The sequence below is a fragment of the Tachypleus tridentatus genome, chromosome 10, assembly GCF_004210375.1.
Source record: "Tachypleus tridentatus isolate NWPU-2018 chromosome 10, ASM421037v1, whole genome shotgun sequence".
In the NCBI taxonomy this organism is placed as follows: domain Eukaryota; kingdom Metazoa; phylum Arthropoda; class Merostomata; order Xiphosura; family Limulidae; genus Tachypleus; species Tachypleus tridentatus.
In genome coordinates this window covers 57,028,361-57,049,792 of record NC_134834.1, presented here as the reverse complement: position 1 = coordinate 57,049,792, position 21,432 = coordinate 57,028,361, and the positions used below count along the sequence as shown (strand labels likewise).

The 21,432-nt window shown below is 33.3% G+C and overlaps 1 protein-coding gene across 1 annotated transcript; it reads left to right on the top strand.

Moving 5' to 3' along the window:
- The first annotated feature begins 801 nt into the window (after positions 1-801).
- LOC143228352 (uncharacterized) lies at positions 802-19,933 on the top strand. Its single transcript, XM_076459620.1, has 3 exons — positions 802-998; positions 1,376-1,581; positions 18,753-19,933. Exons 1-3 carry the CDS (start codon positions 802-804, stop codon positions 19,229-19,231), a joined length of 882 nt encoding a protein of 293 aa, XP_076315735.1. The 3' UTR covers positions 19,232-19,933.
- The last annotated feature ends 1,499 nt before the right edge of the window (positions 19,934-21,432 follow it).

Here is a 21,432-nt window from a genome sequence, read left to right as displayed (position 1 = left end):
TAATGAGTTAACATTGCATTTGACTCATTGTCGAAAAAACGCGCTTTGCAGGTTGGGGTAGATAAGAAAATAATATCCCAAAACTTGACTGTGTATACTGTTATTTAGTTCTCTTCTCTCATAATTATGAAAGGCTATGCAATATACCTTGCATAATTTTGTGCAAAAATTCTAAAACAAAAAAATAGTCATAACAGTATAGCTGTTTCGAGCTTTAAATACAATGACATAATGAGATCTCTATCGAGTTAATTTGTATACTGTAAAACTAATAAGATGACCTTACTTTATTTACATGTTTAAAATGTATATGTACAACAAGTTATAGAGCTTTTATGTAACAGTATAAATAACAAAAGGCTCCAATGTTTTAATATGCGAAAATAGGTGGATTGATAAAGTGTTGGAAATATCGTGTTTAAGAAATACGTCCTAATCTCGATCAAAATCGTTTTGCAGTAACACTAATCATGTTTCAGCCATTTTCATTCGTGTTTCAATAGAAGTAGCTCTTAGCGTATTCTATTTTGCAACAATGAAAACAGCAAGAAACTAAAATTGCATACTATATATACTTAGCCAAGCTTAGCATATAGATGCTTACATTTAAAAAGTTATTATCAGTCTAAAAGCAGAGAAACTAAATTAAATTCGTGTTATTTTCCTTGAGATCTTAGATGATTAAAAACAAAATATAACTGTGTGTTTACCACTATACTTCCGAGAAGACACCCTATAGTCAATATCAGCCTGGTATATATTCCTTTAATTTATATATCTGTACGACTACCACATACCTTAATGACGTTTCTCTATCAGCGCAAGTCCTCTTCGACCCAACAGACAACGCGAATTTTACATTCCTTTTACGGAAACTCAGCTGTGAGAGACACGGAAAAAGGTGGAACACGTGTCACCACATCGACTGATCTACTTGTCTGCGCAAGAAAGTCCAAACCAATTCACCTGAACTCAGTTCCACTTACTAGAAGATCGAGGTAAGAGTTCATAATGTGCCAACCTGTAGAGCCTTCCCAATTTTTCTGAAAAGCACGTGATAAACAGAGAAAACGAAAGCTTATGATTACCAAAAAAAAAAGGTTATTTTTCATTTTAAGCAAGCAATGTTTTAAATTATAATCTTATGTACGTCAGTGTTAGCTGGTTAAAGACAAAGAAAAGACATTTAATATATAACGATACAACTTTACTTTATTAGTGTGTTTAACTATAGCTGCATCACTTAGTTTGAAGTAGGTATTATTCATTAACTACTGTGGACTATTTTTTCAGTTGAATTTTACACAGAGTGATAACTATACTAATAACTTATTTTAAACTGGATTTTGTGGAAACCTTTTGAAATTATTTGTAGGTTTTATATGGGGTGTGCTAATACAAAGACTGGAGCAGCAGCTGCGCCCCAAGAAGCTTCCGGTGGAACAGAAGCAATATCTGTGAAAACCTCGGAGCATGCAAATGTTGGAGTTACAGACGGAAGTTCTTCTGACCCTGGAAATAGTCATTTAAATGGTCAAACAAATGGAGAGATAGATACAGAGAATTCTACTAAGGAAACAGGTAAGGTAACAAACGTTTATTTGACGTCCAATCAAACCTGCTGAAGCGCATGAGCGAAAATGTAACAGTTTAAGGTATTGAAAAAAAAATTAACTTAATTATGGAAATACTTAAATTTCACTCTTTTCACAACTTACGCTCAGAATGTTCACGTTTTTTGTTACAAATACCACTCTTATGTACTTTCTGACACAGAGAAAATGCATAAAATTAGTAATTTTTGTTTCTGAACATTATCATCAAGTTTACTCAAACCGATTTTTATTTGACTAGACAGAAAATCTCATGCGTCGTTATTTTTTATTCATACTTTTTTTACAAAACAAAAACTATTGCTTCACCTTTTCAAACTTAACATTATTTGTAGTTAAGCAATAAAACTATACAATGGGCTATTTGTGCTCTGCCCACCACAGATATCGATACTCATTTTCTGGTGTTGTAAGTCCGCAGACACATTGCTGTGCCACTGGGGAGTTATTCAACTCGGATCAACAACACAGAGCGATTTATGTACAGGGCCTTTTGTTTTTTCAATAGAATGTCCTTCTTCAGAGGTAACAACATTTTGTGTATCATATAAATATAATGATAATAATCAACGACAGATTTTCACCTAAAATCAATTTAGCATTGTTTTTATTTTGATTTTCTCATGTTTTTTTCATATTTAATAATGAATAACAAATAATTTTGGGAATAAAACAAAATATAAAACTTGAAAACAAAAAAGCAACTTATTCATAGTAAAACAACTATATACTAAAGTTTGTTAAAGATACTACAGACTTCTAAAATAGATTGCCAGTACGTTTGGAGGCTTATAACGCTCAACTTAGGGATTCGATACCTGTGGCAAGCAGAGTAGAGATAGCCCATTGTGTAGCTTTGTGATTAACAAAGAACCAAAATAATCATTTGTTTACTGGGCCTGCATCCACTGTACTCCTCTATAGTACAGTACATTGTAGAATAGTGTATTGTAATGCAGTATACTAGAATTTTATTTAAGGAGTAATACAGATTCTACAATGTAATATTTTACTCCTTTGAACCTGAGTCATACTATATATTCTACAATTACTGAATACTTTAAATAATATGCAAAAGCTCAACTCTACAAAAACACATTGAATTTGTTCGGTATTCCGAAGACGAGTCAACCAATATGTCTATAAAAATATTGATTATGCGTTTTTAACTATAGGTTTATCTCAGTGTACGTGGATTAGATTTCTACGTAAAACTTTTACTAAAGCATTGCCACAAAGTGAGGATTCTTAATTCTCATGTTATGTTTCTCCTCATAAACACTTTTGAAAATTATACGTTTTGCAATACGATTCTTACTTCCACCCGTTCTGCACTCTGTTTCTATACTCAGTTTTTGCTTTCCATTAAAACTGATTCGAATGATTTTAATATTTTGAGGTTCAGTGTTAGACATAATACCCGCAGAACTCTGGCCACTTTGTTCTGAATTGTAAATATACTGCAAGGCATGTAATCAAAAATCAATAACAAATATTGTAATCTGTCATGCTTTAACTGTATAATTACACACGCTGTCGGCGGTGAGTCAGTGGTAACTTTACGGACTTACAATACTAAAATCCGAGATCGGTACCTCGTGGTGGACAGACCGCAAATAGCCTATTAAGTAGCTTTGTGCTAAAACAAATAAATGATATATTGCCCTTATTTCTGAAGCTATCATTTTTGTTTTTGACCATCAAATGAACACAATGTTTACATGTCATAATGTTGTTCCATGGTTGGTTGATGAGTTTGCCTAAATATAGGATGAATATAGTGTCTATATGCTGATTGTTTTTCCACCAATTCTTCCCCGCAACCCATAATAACATTTCACACCCCTGCATGGAAACAACAAACGTATAGAACTATAAACAAAATAAATAACCTGCAGGAAAACTAAATGTGAATTTAGCTACGTAAATAAAAGTCTATATAAACAAACTCAATGATACAAACTTCTGAATTCACAGACTAGGTGTAGTTTGATCATACAATTTACTTCATTTCGACTTAATTATAATATTGGAAGTTCAGATGTTTTTACTAATATGGAGTAGACTTGTCGCTACTTAACACCGAAATTCCTCTAAATTTTAATTAAAGTCCAAAAAGCACTTTCTAGAATAAATCTCTTAGCATTTAGCCTGTGGTTGTTTCCAGCGCGAAGCTACACGGCAGATTATGACTGCTCAGTCCAGCATGGGGAATCAGTCCTTCGATTTTTTAGTTACACTCTCATCTGTTTACCACCGACCCACCGCTGAATTAGCTCATTTCGAAAAGGTTAATTAGTGGTTTTTTCAACTCTATATCGTATGTTTTTCATTCAATTAAAATAATTTGAGAATTAACTTTCATAATCTTATAGGCATTAGCGGGTCATATAGTTCTCATGAAAATCTTAATAACCAGTACAAATCTACTCCAACCTAGTGGCAAACTATATATTTTCATAACATAAAAAATACCTTTTTTTTATTTTTAAACATTTTCCATATTCTCAGTTGTTAAATATTTATACGCAAAGAAACTCATTATTTGTAAAGCAATAAAATTCATATGATAAGTCCTGAGTGTGAGTGATTATTAAATATAGCTTTCATGATAACGAGACAACGTAGTAAAAGTTTTATACGTATTATAACTTTGAAGTTGCTACATTCAAAACATAGATTGTGATAATTAAAATATGCTTCAGATAGTCCATTCAAAAGATAAAAAATATTATTGAAATAAAATTTTTTGTTGTAGCTTTCCTATTATAAAACAAATAACAAAAACATTTCTTTCAAAATGACTGAGAAGTATTTGTAAAAAACATTGTGTGTTTTAGTTGAAAATGATCCTCCTTCCTGGTGTCTCAGTACTAAACTTGAAGGCTTACAACACTAAAATTCGGGATTCGATAACATCGGCAAGCACAAACTGTATAGCACATAGAGTAGTTATACGCTTTAAAATGAACTTACTTTGATCGAAATTACTAAAATATATCAAACCATCTTTGGTGTATATGAATCATCACGAACATGTCATTTGCAGAATTTCAGAGAAAGATATTTTTGTTCTTTAAACACTTTTCTCGGATTACAAGATACAAATCCTTATAACCCTTGATTTTTTTTTCTGACTACATCATTGAGTAATATAGAGTACACATTTAATGAAATATGGTAAAACATGTTCAATAATTTAATTTAATACACCAGTGTACGTGAGCGTTATGTCTTACATACCAAAGGTTTTAACGAATTGAGACTTAAGGATTGCTCTCTGAATCGTTTTAATTAAACATTACTCGACTTTAGTTTTCTATTACTCTTAATTAACTTTATGAAAAAAACACACTCTAAAAATTATTTTCTCCAAGTTAATTCAAAAGGTTTGTCAAGAAAAACTTTACTTATTGAGCTATCAATTTCCAGAAACATCTAAATCTATTTAAATTTCAAGCAACAAATGAATATTGTTAGCAAAATGTAACTAGATTATTCAAGTTCATTCAATATAAAATTAGAAGAAAAATAAATATTAATGTGTAATATATTGCTATAGCAGGGTCACTTTTATATATACCTACCTGTAATAAAGCCACAAATATTAGGTCAGTATTTAACTTTCGAAATAAAGACATCAACAGAAAATTTATCTGTAACACAGAGAATAATTTTAATGTTGATTACTATATATTAATAAATATCTTATCAAAGTCTATTTGTGGAGGCCTTAATATTTTTCTTATTCTAGTTGACCTATTGGAAATCCAAGTATTCTCCCATATATGTAGGCTTAATTTTGAAAATTATCTACAGAATTAAAAATGAAGATAAATTCTGGGCTTTACAAGTAATGATATTGTCGTTTTGGCATGTCGTTTGTTTTTTTTCGTAACATGTAAAATTTTCAGATCATATTATTACACCCATATTACATCATCTGTAGTTATCATCAGCATGATGTATTTTGCTTCTCACCTCATCGTTCATTTTAACTCTCATTTACAGCAATAAGACGGTAAAATTGACATTTCTGTTAAGCTCAAACTGTTCGTTAAATTATTTATTAATTTAAATTCAACGTTTGGAAGGGTTGTATGAGCTACTCTGGCTGATATATATATATCAGAATATCTTGTGACAGTTCACACCTTCTTTAAGATGAACTCAAGAATAGTGTTGCTAATATCTGCCATTTTTCACATAATTATTTTTTGCCCATATTTCTTCAGTTTTCCAAAATCTAACAAATTAACTTTAAAAGATAAACGAAAAGTAGTTTTTATAATTCTAATCAAATTTTCTATTTAAAGCAAGATAAAGCAGCAAATAAATGAAACTTCCATAGTCGGATTAGCGGTTGATTATTGAAAAACCTAAGAATTTTTAGCGTTATAAACTATAACACATAAACTTAGCTAAAATGGTGTCTGTTTGATATCCAGTCTCTAACAGCTCAAACTGAACAGAAATACTTAAACTCAAAAAATATTGTAGTTAAACTTATATTACCTAAAATGGAAATAAAATGCTAATTTTTATAATATTCTACAACTCCATGTCATATTGATTTGATATTGCTTCAAATTAAAGTTATTTTCTTTTTGAAAATTTCTTAAAAATACAGGAATTTACGATATATCATTTGGGTTTCTTTCTATAAATTATAAATAAATATTTAACCTGTCAACTACGGTCGTGATAACGTAGTGTACACAATGGAATGATAATATACAACGTGATAGCAACATAGCAAGTGAGTAATTTACGTAGATCCTGTTTTACACATAAAGATATGCAATTATGATAACCTCTCGATTCAAAACGAACATACACAATGCACACGTAATGCAATATTATAATTTTGACTTCCTTTCACCAAATGGAGGGCAAAGTTAAGTACACTGACACATGAAAACTGTTGTTTATTTGTTTTGATACAAAGCGACACAATGAGCTATATGTGCTCTATCTACTACTGAAATCGTAACCTGGATTTTAGCTTTGCTAATCCAATTTTGGATTCCGTAAAAAGAAAACTAATTAAATCGAATCATGAAATGAAGTATTTAGAAACATTGGCAACATTTGCCATTTTGGAACCGTTGAACACGAATGATGAATATTTATTTTAATTTAATATTTTTAATTCATTTTTACGACCCGTATTTGGACAAAGATGTGTTGATATCACCTTTATCTTAATTAAATGGTCTTCAAGAGCTGTGAAGTTGTAGCGATTGGAATGGTTGTACACTTTTATCCTTCTGTAATTAAAGAAAAATATATCTTCATTCTGGTATATTTTAGACACTTCTATATACATTTTCATGCACATGTTCAGCATGTAGTTAGCAACATCCCTGTGAAGCAGATGAAAAGTGTTGTAAACGTTTACTTTTTATAAGACAAAAGCTACGTACAGCAATTCTTGTCTGTAAAAATTATAATTGGATGATATTTTCTCTGCAAGATGTTTTCATTTAGAAGGGTTTGGGTTTATTTACCTTGAACAAAAATTATCACTGATGTAGATAATCTAAATATTTCAGGATGCTACAGTAAGACCTAGGTCAGACCTAATAGTGCAGGATCAACGATTATTGTGAATTTCTTCTCTGTCTTGTGCAAAGGTTTTACATCCATTATACTTTTCCACCCAAACAACCAGAAGAATAAGTTAAAATATTGTAAATTGTTGATTGTAAACCATTATTTTGTTTTTGTTACAATTCTTCGCTTTCCGTGTTTCAAATTATTCTCCTCATAACATTCTCAGAAGCCGCTGCACTGTGGATAATTTCTGTTGGAAATGAAAGAATCCTGATATCATAAACAAAATATACTAAACAATATGAACACAGGAAAGAATGTTGTTTTAAGGGTTTTTAAATAATGTAGGCATGGTAGAGTCTTGATTATAATAGACTGCTCCTGCCTATTTCTAGTTTTGGACTTTGACTTGAAGAAAGCCTCGCATTGCATGCGCTCAGTCCAATATTCGCTTCTGCTGTTAGCGTGCTTGCGAAATGGAGTTGATTCCCTTGACGGCGATTAATGGCAAAATTTATTATTATTTTAAAAGTTATTTTAAAGCTGATTTGAAATTGTTAACAGTCAAACTGTGCAAAAATGTACGCAATGAACTTTCCTCTTCTCATTCGTTCCAATACGAAAATAAATACTTGCATCAATTGTTCTTATTGCTATACAAAGAATGGGTGTGGTGGAAATTTTAAATTTTTTGTAGTCTTCTAGTGATTATTAAATCAAAAGTAGTAAAATCTGGTGAGTGGAATTTTTTCAGACCTATTTTTGAGGTGCATAATACTTAGATTGTTTGTTTGTTTTGGAATTTCGCACAAAGCTACTCGAGAGCTATCTGTGCTGTATAATACTTAGAATAATGAAAAACCATTTGTTAAGTTTATTACTAGAAAAGTGTAATGTGCATGAATATTGAACAAACCATGTAAACAGAAAAGACTGCTGTAGAGTTCCCTCTTCTAGCCTTTTTCCATTTGATTTTGGACACAAAACTACCATTTTGTTTGTTAATAAATAATATCGAAAAAGCAAACAAGAAAAAAATTTGAAAAATGAAAATAATGAATCCCTGAAACTTCACATTTCTTGTATAATTGTTCTTGTGCCATGATAAAATAATCTTGTGGTATACTTATTTGTGTAATGTACAGAAACAGTCGCTCAAAAATCGCGGATTAAATAAACAACGTCAGTATTGGAGTAGTGTTCATAACACGTACTGAACGTGTATGCTATGCAAATTTTTGTTGATAGCTTAGCTGAAGTTTCTGAATTTAAGCAAGATCAAGATGCTCAACAAATAAGAAACTCATAATCAGGGAAACATCCTTACACCACGCAGAAGGAGTCTGACACGAGACTCGTTCTTTTGTCAGGATAGTCAGTGAGGAACAAATACAGAATAAGTGGCAAGGAAACATCTTTACATCAGGATTATTCTGCATGTTTCTAACGCTGCAGAAGAGGGAAATGATTTTGTGATATAATCTTCTGTTACAAACATAGCAGTACTTTCTCTTTACTTCTTCTCATGGCTAAATGCAAAGATATAGTTTAACATACGTAACAAAAGGTAAATCTATATATGTCTTGGACCATGATATTACAAATTGTTTAGGTCAGGACATCCTCTGCCCTCTTTTCTGGACTACGTGCCTTGAAAGGCTGTGTCTCCTGCCTGCAGGAGAAGCAAAGCCTCTGAAGCATATTCGCCAAAATCTCCAAGAATTTTTGACACTCGCATAACTGGAAGACGGTGTCACCATAAGTAAAGAAAAGAGAGAAATGCGCCACAAAAAATATAAAAATCTGTGATATAACGTGTGCAGAATATGATCTTAATGAAATAAGACACAAGAATTAGTCTCTTCTTTCCTTCTGTCCCAAACAAAGATCGTTCCCTGCAAAAGCGTCTGAAACAATCAATTTAAAAGGGAAATGCAATGTATGAGATGCAATTCCACAAATTTCACATCTTGTAAAAATAAGTGTAAAAATGACACTGCCTTAAAGGTGAATTTTACAGAAAAAAGAAAACTTTGCAGTCAAAAGAATTACTCATACTGATTAATTTTGCAGGTTCACATTTTTTATAAAACATATGTGCTAGTAAATGAAATATAGCACTTGGTGCAGAAAGAGCCCTTTCCGAGCGGCAATCCGAACGTTTTACTTTTTACGTTTGCCGCTAGGAAAAGTACTATGACGTAATAGTTGCCAAACAAACCGCCAACACCAGCGCGTTAAATGTAAATAAACATTGCCAGTGCATACGGAGAAACAGAGGCGGAGTCTGTTTTGACTTTGTGTTCTGAACAGTGTCGAGTAGCGCTATATCAATTCAAACCTACTCTGAACGAACCTAGAACAGTTACTTTTGACACAGATCTGACAAGTTATAGTGATGAGGACAGTTTCACGAGCGAGAGTAGCGGAACTGTGAGTGATACTGAAGAAATAAGATTATATATTAAAACAACATGCTTTATGAGGTTTATGAGATTTACATTTAATATGACAATGTCAAAGTACTGTGTTAAGATTAATTTTATTATGATGAGTTATGGAAATATGTTATGGATTTTATATTTGATTGTTTACAAGTCTACACTGTTTTTTTTTAAATACATAACACGCACTTGATTACTTCAACATGTTCAATACATAGTCTTATTTCAATTTATCTTGAAATGTTCAATTTGAAAAATGGTATTCTTCAAACTTTTCCATATGTAAAAATGATACAAAAACATCTATAGAATGATTTATCTACCAGCTTTTAAACTTGGAATATACTCTATTTAAGATAGATGTGTTCACTGTCCAGACTAGGAAATCAAGGTTTCACTGACTTTCAGGTGCCACAAATGCAAAACACGCTTATGAATGTAAAATGTGTATGTCTAGTTACATTCTTCAAAAACGTGTACTTTTGAAATTATTATATTATACTAGTTATTGTTTATCGCTTTATACTGCACACATACCTTTACGTTTGTTCTTTTCGTGATGGCAAGGGATGGCTTCAGAGAGGTGGAACCTCTATGCTGCAGGCTGAGATCAGTCCTCAGCTCTACACGAGGAAAGATGGTGAGGACGATCCTGTCTACTGCCGATGGTATTTTCAGCTTCAACCTGCCTGGCTTGAAACTCAAGGAATCAAAAATAGTGGGATCCGACACAAAACATGAGCGTTCAAATTCATCTCGACAAAACTTTGCATGGTGTGAAGGAGTCCAGTTCTTCCTATTGACCATCCGCACCCACTGTCACCACCTTGCCGGTCCCTTCTCCTTGTACGGAAACGAAAAGAAGCTTTAACCCGATGTCAAACCGTTTTTACAAACATAAGCAACGCAGTAAACCATGTTATCGTAAAACAAACATAAAGTAGCAATATCAAGACAAAAAATAGTCTCACAAAGTATGTAATCCGAAAAAAGCACCGATAGATTTATATAAAACACCAGCACTGAAAGGAACAAAATGGTCGGCGAGCAACGAAGCGTGCTTGGCAACTATTACGTCTTAGTTGTGAAACGTCACGAAAACAACCGAACGACCGAGAGGAACTTGAGTTCAAGAACCCGCATATTTTGTTTCATTTTCTACTCAAAAACTGAAATGTTTAAAAATATGACAACCACACAGGAATTATACGTAACCAAAGTACAGTTTCTAAGGCAATTATTAAATTTGTTGAAAATTCACCTTTAAATATTGCAATGACCAGATGCGCAAAATACTGATGATAATCTTGTATTCTTTGTTTTCTGGAGTCGTTGCCTACTTATTGCTAGAATGTATAAATATGGTTGAAGATGTCATTATATTATTTGGACTCATTGTTTTGTCCACTTAAGAATAAGTGACACTTATTCTTTAATAAGCAATTTGTAACTAAAGTAATGATGTGAATATATTTCTTTTATATTGAAAGAGGTTTACAATGTAATAACTTAATACAGTTTAATTTTGGCTGAATATCTGTTTATAGCAATATAGTTTAAAACGCTAAATTAGTAAGACAAAGCATCTTATTTACACACGCATTTACTAATGAGTCACAAAATATAGTAATGTTTTTTTTTAATTTTGAAGTTTTTTCATTTCTTCATAAAAACGTAATTTCAAAGTTGATGCATTAGTTAAAACCTGACCCGGCGTGGCCAGGTGGTTAGGGTGCTCGACTTTTAATCTAAGAGTCGCGGGTTTGAATCCCCGTGATACCAAACATTCTCGCTTTTTTAGCAATGGGGGCATTATATTGTGACTATCGATCCCACTATCCGTTGACAAAAGAGAAGCCCAAGAGTTGGCAGTGGGTGGTAATGACTAACTGTCTTCCCTCAAGTCTTACACTCCTAAATTAGGGACGGCTAGCGCAGATAGCCCTCTTGTAGCTTTGCACGAAATTCCAAAAACAATCGTTAGAAATTTAAAATAGAATACCTTATAATGAAATCAAACTTCTTCTGTAACTTGAAAATCTCTGAACTTCTTACTATTAATAAAATGAATTTAATGCTTTAGAGTATTCACACAAGTTACAAAAACGAATATTTGAGTTAGTACCACAAACGTTTCCGAGAAAGGATATTCGTATGTTGAAAATGATAAATAAAGAATATATTCTCCTGAGAAGATAAAACCTTTTACAAAAAAGAAGCCACATAGAACGATAATAGATTTCGAAACTATACTCCAAACTAATATGAACGAGTGCTCCGTTCCACAAGGTGAAGGCTAAGATTGCACTAGAAAACCTTCTGACTTCACAACCAATTACATGAAACTAAATACTTACCAGTGCCATTAGAAAAGTTGAAAAGCAAGGATTTGAAATAATTGAAGGCTTGCAAGCCTTTAGCTATATATCAACATCAGCGATTGTTTTCATTAAAAAGGCAACGACATATTCATCAAATCCTCCTTATGCAACTTTGATATACGTTTGGACCTATGGTTTGTCAAAACACTCTGAAACTGTCCTTAAGTTTCACCCCTAGTGGCACAGCGGCATGTCTGCAGACTTATACTGTCAGAGACCAGGTTTTGACATCCGTGGTAAGCAGAGTACAAATAAGAACTGTGTGTAACGTTCTATTTAAAATCAAACAAGAACAATCAAAAGTTACAATGCATTTAGTAGTTTCGATTGAAAAGTTCATTACAATTTACGTTTTTCTTAATTACTTTGTGTATCAATAGTAACTGCAGTTTCTTTTATCTGTTAATTTTTTTACACATAGTTTTTCTTAAATAACTTTTCTAAATAAAAACTCAATAAAATCATTCACGTTTTTTTTCTGGAATAATATTCTACTCAAGAAGTTGTAATGATTTGTAATATCGTTGGAAATATTCCGAAATATAGTGGAGTAAAAGTGTAGAAGTAATTACTGCACGTGTTTAACGAACTAAGCTAAAAGCAAATAGGCCCGGCAAGGCCAAGCGTGTTAAGGCGTTCGACTCGTAATCTGAGGGTCGCGGGTTCGCATCCCGGTCGCGCCAAACATGCTCGCCCTTTTAGCTGTGAGGGCGTTATAATTTGACGGTCAATCCCATTAGTCGCTGGTAAAAGAGTAGTCCAAGAGTTGGTGGTGAGTGGTGATGACTAGCTGCCTTCCCTCTAGTCTTACACTGCCAAATTAGGGACGGCTAGCACAGATAGCCCTCGAGTAGCTTTGTGCGAAATTCCAAAACAAACAAACAAAAAAGCAAATAGCTTCTCATATGTAAAAGAGATAAATGAAAACTAGAAATCAAACTTCAGGGTGAAAGTAGGGCTTTAACCTTTTTTAATGTTCTTCAATTAATTGGTTAAACATACAAGCTTAACCTTATTGAGGAATGCTGAGATTGTCTGAGATTTCATGAAAATATTAATTTCAAGAACAAATAAATTATCTATTTCTCTTGTACCAAAACTTAACGAAAAAAGAAAGCATTTCATTGATTACGTTTGACATGCTCACACAGTACTTATTATTAACGATTGTTTTGCACCGTATGTTACATAAATGTACGATATGATAAAACCCATCATCACTGAACTTACATACAAATATCATGATGTAGTTTTATGTAGGTTTTGTAAACGTTAACACCTGCAGCAGACAGTTAGTTGGATTCAAAATGTCTTAGGTCTAGCATGTCTAAATGGACGCTCGACTCGTAATCTGAGGTGTCGTGGGCTCAAATCCTCATCATACCAAACATGTTCACTCTTTCAGCTGAAGGGGAGAGTATTATGTTACGGTCAATCCCACTATTCGTTGGTAAAAGAGTAAACCAAGATTTGGCGGTGAGTGATGACGACTAGCTGCCTTTCTCCTACCCTTAAACTACTAAATTAGAGGTGAACAGCACATGTATAGCTCACATGTACCTTTGCGCGAAATCCCAAACAAGAAAAATTCCATAAAGAAAATATGTCATAATTGTTATTGTTCATTTGCAAATAAACACAAAGCTGCACAATTAGCTATATATGCTATGCCTACTGCGGGCATTAAAACTCGGTTTTTAACGGTACAAGTCCACATACATACTGATGTGCCATTTTATGCTGCATGTTCTTAATACAACTTAATTAAATAATGTGCTGAAGAAATAAGAGAGCATTATTTATATCAGTGTCGACCATGCCCCTCACAATTAATCGTTTCTCGGTCCATGTGATCATAAAAACACGTTCACCTTAAATGAAACCAAATATTCAGCATGATATTTATTTTCCAGAACTTTAATGACAGTTCACGGATGCAATCCGGTAGGGTCGTTAAGCATAGGGGCTCCATTATGTCGGATTCGATTTGTCTGCTACATCCTGTGAGTCGCTTAACAAAATTTCTGCGCTAAAGCAACGGCTCGGGTGGTGCCTTGAAATTGTCATGAAGAATAGAGAAAGCCATCTTTTGGAAATATATATCCATACACTTCGCTTTAAATGGATGGGTTTGGATTCGACGAATCCAGAATAATATTTAGATTATGACTTTTTCTTCCTAACTATGAATATTTGTCAGGATAGTATTGTAGTTTGGGATTGTATTATCCCAATTACTTTGAACTTCATGCACTAATAACTTTCAAAGAACACATATTTTGTGTCTGTTCATTTTTTATGTACTGTGAAAGTTTAAGCAATTTTGCTCTGCTTGAAATGCTGAAATGTTGTTGAAAACATCATTTAAATGCATCATGTTATGTTGCACATGTGGCCTGAATTTGCCTTGACCAACCTGGAGTATAAACCTAAATCCAACTGGAACACACGGGAACGTTTAGTTTGAAGAAAAAGTGCAGAAAAGATGGGTCCAGAAATATCATTACTCTTTGCGCTACCTTCCATGAGAAGTGGCGTTAGAGTTCACTAAATATGTATCAATACTTACTGGCAATTATGCTTGATTAACATCTATCAAATGGAGGCATAATAGCGAAACATTATAAATCATTCTTTAAAGTGTATGGTTTCAGTTTTTTTTCCAATATTGATCTGTGAGAAGAAAACGAAACTCAAGAATATGATGACAGTTTTGTTTCTCTTAGGCATTAACTTATAAAACCAAGGGTGATAAAAGAAACATTTATCTTTCATATACTAGAATTTAATTACTGGTAAAATAAAGAAAAAGTGATGAAAAAACAAAAACAAATAACAAGAAGAGCTAACAGAAATTCGTCAATGTGTAAAGTCAGTCAACCGTCGTTAAAAGTCCAACCTAGCAAGAAAAAGAAATCACGAAAAAATATCTAAATTATCAGAAAAAGTGTATGATATTTTAAAACCTAAACGCCCTCTTAAGCTACACAAGTCTAAGATTTAAGTTTAGCCATCTTTATTTATAGTTAATGATCAAAAAGGACAACCAGTCCTATCTCGCTATTTCGAACCAAATAATGGATTGACTCTCATCGTTTTAATGCGAACTCATCAGACATATCGACTTTCCCCCTAGTGGCAAGTCGATATATCTGCAGACTTACATCGCTAAAAACTGGGTTTCAATACTTATGGTGGACAGAACACAGGCAGTTTTTTTTTTGCTTAATAATAAAAACAACAGCGCGATACATTAACCCCTAGGCCGCACCAGATCCTGAGTATCATGGTAAGAAAAATAAAACTGGAAATGAATCAAAATATCAAATAAAAGTCTTACGATGTAATGAATTAATTGAGGTTAATGAGGTGTATTATGACTACATATTACTTGCCTTGGCAACAGTGTTAAACACCCATCACACCCCAACTAGTATTTCAATCTTGGAAGGGAATACACCAATTTCAAACACAAAATTTATTTTTTAACTATTTGTTTATTTCTTTACAGTATTGCTATCGAATAACTTTGTGCCATATACCCACTGAATAATTTTAATGGCATATTATTACACGTTAAAACTTTTCACGAATAATAATAACGCTTATATCCTGATATGAAACTATTAGTACAGTAACATAGATTTTTCTAACATGCCCATCTTATTCTTTTTCATTACAGAAAAGCAAATTAATCTATCTTACTTTACAATTAGTTTGGATGTCACGAAGAAATAATTCACCACTTAATGACATTTTTATCGACCTTTCCTATCATCGATTCAGCTGGATTATCAAGAGTTGAGAATGATTGAAAATGGTATTGTATGGTAGAAACTGATTAGTATTCAAAAGTACAACTCCTCGCAAGCAGCACTTGTAGTGGTGATGGGCTTGTTTTCTTTATAATGTCCTCGCAATAAATGGGACATCTATATGCCTTATATGGCAATTTAGAATAATTAGCAGGATATCACAGTAATAGCTACATGAAAAATAATTGCTTTAAACCTTTCAATGTTAAGTGCGTAACACTAGTAGTGTCTATCGTAGTGCAACCTAGAAAAGTGTGGCTTTAAAAGTCAGATGTAGCTATTCAACGTTGCGAGCAGCTTTATCTATCACAATAATAATAAAGTTAAATGCTCACAACGTTAAAAAAAAACCCATCAGCTGAGTTAGCAGTCTCGAGCAATGTCAACTATACTCTCAAAACCTGTAAAGCTTCAACCTTTCTTTCGGTTTTTTTGTAGTTAAGCACAAACCTACACGACCGATTATCTGCTCTCTGAGACTACACGAACCCAGTTTCTATCAAATATAACGCTAGGTCACTGAAAAAATATGTATAAATTTGCGTGTATGTCTTAAAAATACATCGTTTTATGACATCCGCTAATATCGAAGACGTCACTTTCACAGAAACAACTCTCACATTGTTCAAATATAAGCTTTACGTCCCTCTATCTAGACTTTTACAATGATATGTTTTTGAGCTCTAGAGAACTTTACTTTTCTGTAGTATTAGGGTTGTGGTTCTCGGAGAACTCTATCTTCCGAAAACACTTTTGAAATATACTTGTAAAGGTTAAGTCGGACAAAACGAATATTTTTGGAGTATCTAGTTGACCTTCTAAGGTCATTGTATACACTTTTCAATCAGTTTCCTCAACTTTGTCATTTAAACTAAACTACCTCTGGTCGATCATCTCTTTCACGTAGAATAATCGTTTTGCAAGAAAAGGTTTGTTTAACAAAAAAAGAAGCTTTTAAAAGTTTATGTTAATCTTCAAAACTTTATACACATAGCAACGTGCTCATTCCGCGTGGAGCTTTAATTTCATTGAAGTTATTAACCCCGACCTGGTGGCTAAAGCACTCGACATGCAATCTGAGGGTCGCGGCTTTGAATCCTCGTCCCACCAAACATGTTCGTCCTTTCGTGAGGGCGTCTCAATTTGAGGGTAAACCTCGCTATTCGTTGGTAAAAGAGTAATCCATGAGTTTGACGGTAGGTGGTAATGACTGTCTTCCCTCTAGTCTTACACTGCTAAGTTAAGAACTACTATAGCGGATAATTCTCGTGTAGCTTTGTGCGAAATTCAAACCAAACTATGGCAGTTATGAATCATTGGGGAAAAATGATTAAATTATACATTAATCATTATAAGAGTGCTTTATGATTTTCAAAGCGTAGCAAGCTGGAGTTTGGTATTTTTCTCAGTACAACAAAGAAATAAGTTTCATTATTCATCCTGGTCACGGCACGATGATATTTTTGGCCCCCGCTAGTACAGCGGTATGTCTCCGGATTTACAACGCTAAAACCAGGGGTTCGATTCCCCTCGGTGGGCTGAGCAGATAGCCTTCGTGGCTTTGCTAAAAAAGAAAAACACATTATTCATCACAATGTAACTGATGATCGAAGTTAATTTTAAAACCTTTCTAGTATTGATATTATGTTTGTTTCAAGATAAGAAAGCAAAATTTAATACAAAATTAATGGTTGCTTCCAGGTAACTATGTTTCAGGATGTTACTGATTTTCATAAAAATAATTTCTGTTTATTACATATTGTCTTTCTACTTACAAAAAACAAACGTGATAAATTAGTAAAGCAAACTCTAATGTCAACAGCGAGGGTAAACAACCATTGAAAGAAATTGTGTACTTAGTAAGTAGTATTACACATCCGACAGGTAACTAACTATATGGAACTAAATACACTGTCAGTAGCTAGTAGTGTGATACACTCACTACCACTATCCAGTAAGCAGTATTACACATCCGGCAGATAACTAAATATACGAAACTAAATATACTGTCAGTAGCTTGTGGTGTGATACACGTACTGTCAGTAACACCCCTTCCCTCCCGCAAATGTAGACAAACTCTACGCCTCCTTCTCCTGATTTCATCAAGGTCTGTTTACTCGTGGTTTTCTTGAAGAAGAGTTTAGTGGTTTTCTCATGATGTCAACACACAGTGTTTAAATGTGCTTATAGTCTTCATGTAAAAGTCAAACTTTTAACACTTGCTTCTCTCAAGGACACAACATTTCCTCTTTCTAGAATATCCATTCTTTTTTTTTTTCAGCTCACTGTAAACATTTATCAGTATATACACTTACTCAAATAAACAAACAGCTCACTGTAAACGTTTATAACGAAATATAATTTGTTTTGTAGAAACAGTGTTATCTAATGTGTACTCTTAAAATTTTATGCACAGTTTAGACAGAATACAGGTTGAATATATTAAACTATTAGTTTAATTTTTTTTATATTTTGTTTCCTTTATATATAAATAGAATGTTCTTACTTATCACGTGACTAAAATAGTATGACACTGTTCTGTAGTAAGCGTAGCAGAGATAGTAGTTCTGTCTTTAGTTCGTGGTGTCACTACTGATAACATTGAAAAAGGACATGCACATAAACATGTTCTTATATATGTTTATATGTATAAGAATATTTTCATATTTTGTTTATTTTAAATGCCCTTGAATTTATTCTAAAAATATTTTGAGAAACCACCTAGAATATACTTACAACATAAAAACCTTTAAACACGAGATAAAGGTGAGCAACGTATGTTAGTGTCCTATTGATACAGTTAGCCTAAGAAGCTAAATGTGTTTATGTATGCAATAACATAATATTCTGATGTTTTGAATCACAAAGATTAAACATCTGCATAGCGCATTCAAATTTGGTTATTAACTACCAATACCTGAGAAATCTCTTTGCAATTTTCAGGGCAGAAAACTGGAGAAAAGGATGTAAACAGTAAAGAGGAGGAACCAACTTCAGAAGCTGAAGCGGACAAATACATGGCAGAGGGACATGAGGAGGAGACAACACTAGTGAAATTTAATGGAGAAACTGAAACACAAAGTGACACTCAAAGGACAAATGAAAACGCTGAGAATGAAATTAATGAAGTCAAAAAGATAAATGAAGATGTTACAAGTAAAACAATCACAGTTGAATCTGCAGAGGACAACGCAACAAAAGCTATTGAACACGAGTTAAGCATTTCTCCAAATAACGTTCCTGACAGCGGAGAAAAACCACAAGCTTTTGAAGAGGAAAGTGCTGGTCTTGATAATACGATTACCAGCCTGGGTGAAGAGAAAGACCAAGAAACCGAAAGAATGGGTGAGAATGGTTGTGGAGAAGCGCCAATCACAGCCACAGAAATTGAAAGTGCCGAAAAAGAACACGTTGAAGTCTAAAAACTGATGATGAAAAAAAGCTAAATGTCAAACTTTATGACCTTTTACTATAATTTTAACGTGCAATAATAATGTATTTTTACGAGTTGTAAGCGTATAGATACATCTTCAACTTTTCCTTAGTGGTGTTGGTTAAATTATATCAACAAGACAATGGTATGCACGTACATTTACGTATGACTCCCTCAAGAATTTCATGCCGATTGAACACTGCACATTAACTTTTCACAAGTTTTTGTTAATTTTTGTTTGTTTAGAATTAAGCACAAAACTACACAATGAGCTATCTGTGCTCTGCCATTCACAGGTATCGAAACCTGGTTTCTGGTGGTGTGAGTCCACAGACGTACCGCTGTGCCACTGCGAGGCATTTTGTTGTTGTTGTTGTTAATTCTGGTTGAATTCTGCACATAGATCTTAGTACAGTTTGTTGTGTTCTCAAAAATGCGTCCCAAAAGAACTTGTAAGCCAAAATATGATTTTTACTTAACTACTGACTCAGACGTGAAGATGTAAGAGATTAAAGTATACTTAAGATACATGCACAGAAGGTCGGTATAATCAAAATTAACGTTTTTTAAATAAACGCAAAAGTTCATAAACCATGTTCAAATAATCGGATTTTTCATTTATTTCCCATAACATGTGTTTTTTAAGGCACTTACTGATTGAGAAATGAGAAGTGTTGATAGCGTTATCTGTAACGTTAGATTTATAGTTTTTAATGCTTGAAATTAAAAAATAGATTAGAGTTAGAATTTATAATTCCCTTGGTATTTAAAGTCTATATATGTATGACTTACTTGTGCTTGTGTCTCATCACATCTTACACTAAAATGAATCAAATAAACCTACATAAAGTTTTCTAAAAGGTTCATACAAGAAAACAATAATGAAGCAAAAAGGACTTTTCAGATCGCTACAGTCACGTTAATTTTAAAGCAAGAGTTCTATCACAATCTATATGCTAGACAATACACGATGGGAGAACAATTGATATGATTCAAATACTTGGTGTTTTAACTCAGATTTTTTTTTCAGAAGGACAAACATGGTTAATGGAGAAACATATTTGAAATGTAGGGAGATATAAACTTGATTAAAACGATAAATCAAATCAAAAGATAAAACAAATACATTTCATTTCCATGTTGAGCTTAAGGTGTCCAGCTTCAGTGTCATGAAAATGATAATTTAAAAGTAATTAGAATTATGCTTAGCATTCGTTATATAAGAAGAATTTTAACTGTTTTATTTATTATTATATTAAATACAATATACTGTAATTAATTTATTTATGTAATAATGGTATCACAGGCGTGGAAGCCGAATGGGGGAGACTGTGAGCGTGCCCATCCCCACAGAGATCAAAATAGGATACGAAGGTGTTCTTTCCGCCTTCGTAGTTTCAGTGTGAAATAGCAGAAACCGTCCGTTGAACTATATAGTTGCGTGCAAGAAAAGAGCATAACTGAATTAGTTTATAGAACGACTTATGGATAACATCTGTCAACTTCAGACCCCAGCTTGAGATTTTCTCATTTATATCTTTTCGTTCACTTTTTGTTTTCGAGTACACCACTAAGACAGCAATAAGTCTTCGGACTTACAACGCTAAAGTCAGGGGCTCGATTCTTCTCGGTGGAGGCAGCAAATAACCCGTGTTGGCTATAATAATAGTTTTTGTTGTGTGTTTTTTTTATTTCACGCAAAGTTACATGAGGGCTATCTGCGCTAGCCGTCCCTAATTTAGCAGTGTAAGACTAGTAGGAAAGTAGCTTGTCATCACCAGTCACCGTCAACTCTTGGGCTACTCTTTTACCAAAGAATAGTGGGACTGACCGTCACATTATAACGCCTCATGGCTGAAAGGGCAAACATGTTTGATGTGGCGAGGATTCGAACCAGAGACCTCAGATTAAGAGTAGAGTGCCCTAACCACCCGGTCATGCTATAAGAAAACACACACCCACACTTTTTTAAAATTGTTGTTTCATAATTCAGTGATGAATAATGATTTTACAAATATGAATTCATGTAATTTATCTTTCAAATACATTTTTTAAAATTAAGTTTGTATATTTTAAAGCGCAAAGCTGCACAATGGGATATTGGGCTATCTGCGTTATACCCATCACAGGAAACTGAACACTGGGTGTTAGCATAAAAAGCTTTCTAGTTTATGATTGAGTCACCAGAGG